Source organism: Triticum aestivum, chromosome 6B, assembly GCF_018294505.1.
Source record: "Triticum aestivum cultivar Chinese Spring chromosome 6B, IWGSC CS RefSeq v2.1, whole genome shotgun sequence".
NCBI lineage: Eukaryota > Viridiplantae > Streptophyta > Magnoliopsida > Poales > Poaceae > Triticum > Triticum aestivum.
Genome location: NC_057810.1, coordinates 563284392 through 563286718, shown reverse-complemented (window position 1 = coordinate 563286718; position 2327 = coordinate 563284392). Strand labels below are relative to the sequence as shown.

General features: G+C 49.7%; 1 protein-coding gene across 1 annotated transcript; it reads right to left on the bottom strand.

Moving 5' to 3' along the window:
- Positions 1 to 1040: 1040 nt before the first annotated feature.
- LOC123134424 (pectinesterase inhibitor 8-like) lies at positions 1041 to 1877 on the bottom strand. The gene has a single exon (XM_044553682.1). The coding sequence runs from the start codon at positions 1806 to 1808 to the stop codon at positions 1266 to 1268; it is 543 nt and encodes a 180-aa protein (XP_044409617.1). The 5' UTR covers positions 1809 to 1877; the 3' UTR covers positions 1041 to 1265.
- Between the last annotated feature and the right edge of the window lie 450 nt (positions 1878 to 2327).

Sequence of the window (2327 nt, the reverse complement as noted above, 5' to 3'; positions counted from 1 at the left end):
AATGGTAATCAAATAATTGCAAATCTTCAAAATCTATGTGCAAACATAGGTAAAGAGATGTACAACACCGTAGTTACATATTCTAAATACTAGAGCTGTTATGACAATTTCAGGTTTGAGGTCGAGTATGTATCGGCCAACATCACTTGTAAATAGCATATAGCGGAACCCTTGTTACCTTCTTGATCCTGTACACTTCATGCTCGCAGTTAACATTTGAATGAGTCCTATATTTTCTCTTTATGAAAGGCCAAATGCCATATATTAAGTAGCACATACTCTTGAAAACGCACTTGCAGACATTACAAAATACATCAACTCTTTGGGGTGTCGAAGGCATCTTGCTCCTGCATCCACCAGCAATGCACTGTGAGCAAACCTCGTTGTTGCATCTTGTAGATGTAGTGGACGAAAAATCGATGATGTAGAACAGAAGACGCCGACAGTCACATCTGAATAGCAAAACGTTGCCCCATTGAAGAAAATACCGCAGTTGGCCTGTAGAGCACCCCAAGTCCGGCCAGATGGAGCCGGGAAACACACATCTCACACGCTCCCGCAACAAGACCAAGGCTGAACAACCTTTATCAATCGAAACTAGAGCCGAAGGACCAAGACACACGAGCACATTGTTCGTTCCACGGGACAACGCCAGCAAGACAAACCTTATAACGAAAAATCCAAACCCGAAGAATCAGATATGGGGACACACAATCCAGACACCACCTCTCAATGATAGGAAGCAACACCACTGGAACTAGACCGGGTGGGAAGACCTTATTCCACCTTGGCAATCTTGTCACCGCCAATCGAAGACAAATCCTAACTTTATTCCTAATCCTACCAGCATCAAATCGAAAGTTCTAGGTCCCCGCCCCTTCCCGTCGTCGGGGCGTAAGGTGGAGAGAAAAGGGGCCGCAACCTCGTCGGTAAAGAGATTAGATCAGCAGCCATGTTGGTCGCCTAGGTCACCGGGACAAGGAAGGGGATGAAAATGATTCGATACTCCTGCTAAGCTCACATCAACTATTGAGACAAGATTGGATGATTAACACGCTTTATATTCTCAAACGAGGAAGTATGTTACACAGATATTGCTCAGGATGTGAACAGAAAAAAAAATGTGAGACTCAAAACATGCGTGTACCCTAATAAGACGTCGATATTAAAGTAAACCACACTCTTTTCTTAAAGGTAAACCACACTCTTTTAGTAGCACGTACTACTTTTACACACGTATAGTATCTCCAAGTTTTGGACATTGTTCACTGGATGAGGTTGGTAATAGCCGTACAGACAACCGCTATCTGCACCGAGTAGGAGGTGTGCTGCGTGACTGGCGACGGGACACCGGCCTGGGCGAAGGCGTCATCGCACCGGTGCGCGAGAGATGCGGCTTCCCCGGCCTTCTCCTTCCCGGCGGCATAGTCGCGGTTGTTGATGTCGTCCTGCGCTTCGGCGAAGGCGTACCCCATGCTGTCGTACAGCTCCTGGCACTGCCCCAGCGCCGCCTGCGCCCTGGCGTCGGTGCCGTGCTTGGCCAGCAGGTCCTTGATGTCGTAGACCGCGTTGTCGGCGTCGACGACGCCGGTGAGGGCTGCCACCTTGGCCAGGCCCCAGGTGTCCGCGCTGGGGCTGTCGTGGTGCTTGCCCAGCTCCGACACGCAGAAGTCGTAGTCCACGCGCCCGTCGCTGCCGGCCGCCGCCTTGCACGTCGTCACCACCGTTGCGTTGGCGACCCCGCTCGCCAGCGCGAGGATGACAGTGAGCGCTGCGGCCGCGAGAAGACGAGCCGTAGATGCCTTCATGCTCCTTGTTACTTTTGTTTCCGAAGGAAGCGACTAATTAAGTTCGTAGACGCTTCTTGCCTGCTCGGACAGAATATATATGAGCTAGGTGGACTGACGGACTGAATCTTGTTGCATTTATAGGCGCGGCTAGCTGGAGTGCTGAATAGTACTGCGGATTGGTTAATGGCCCTCAGCTGTTAGACCCAGGCCTATTTGGACCAGCTGCGGTAGAAAAAGGGTCCTGCTAAGATTGGGCTGCAAAACGCTAAAACCATTTGCTCCAGCTTTGAGAGAGCTGTAGTGCAGGAGATTAAGGAGCACTTTAGCAATTTTACTTCTTGTGTTTTTAGTCATGAGTTTAGAACCGCGAACGTCAAGGCCCACAAACTAGCAAAGCAAGCTTTAACTCTCGGGACCGGTCGCCATGTTTGGTTAGTCCACCCGGGGGATCTTTCCTTCGTCCCTGTAAACGTAACGTTTTAATAAAAAGCTTTACGAGTTTGCCTAAAACAAAAAGCTTTGAGAGCATGGGGACGC

Coding starts and splice junctions, on each gene's coding strand:
- LOC123134424 (XM_044553682.1), bottom strand. CDS start 1,808: ATGAAGGCATCTACGGCTCGTCTTCTCGCGGCCGCAGCGCTCACTGTC.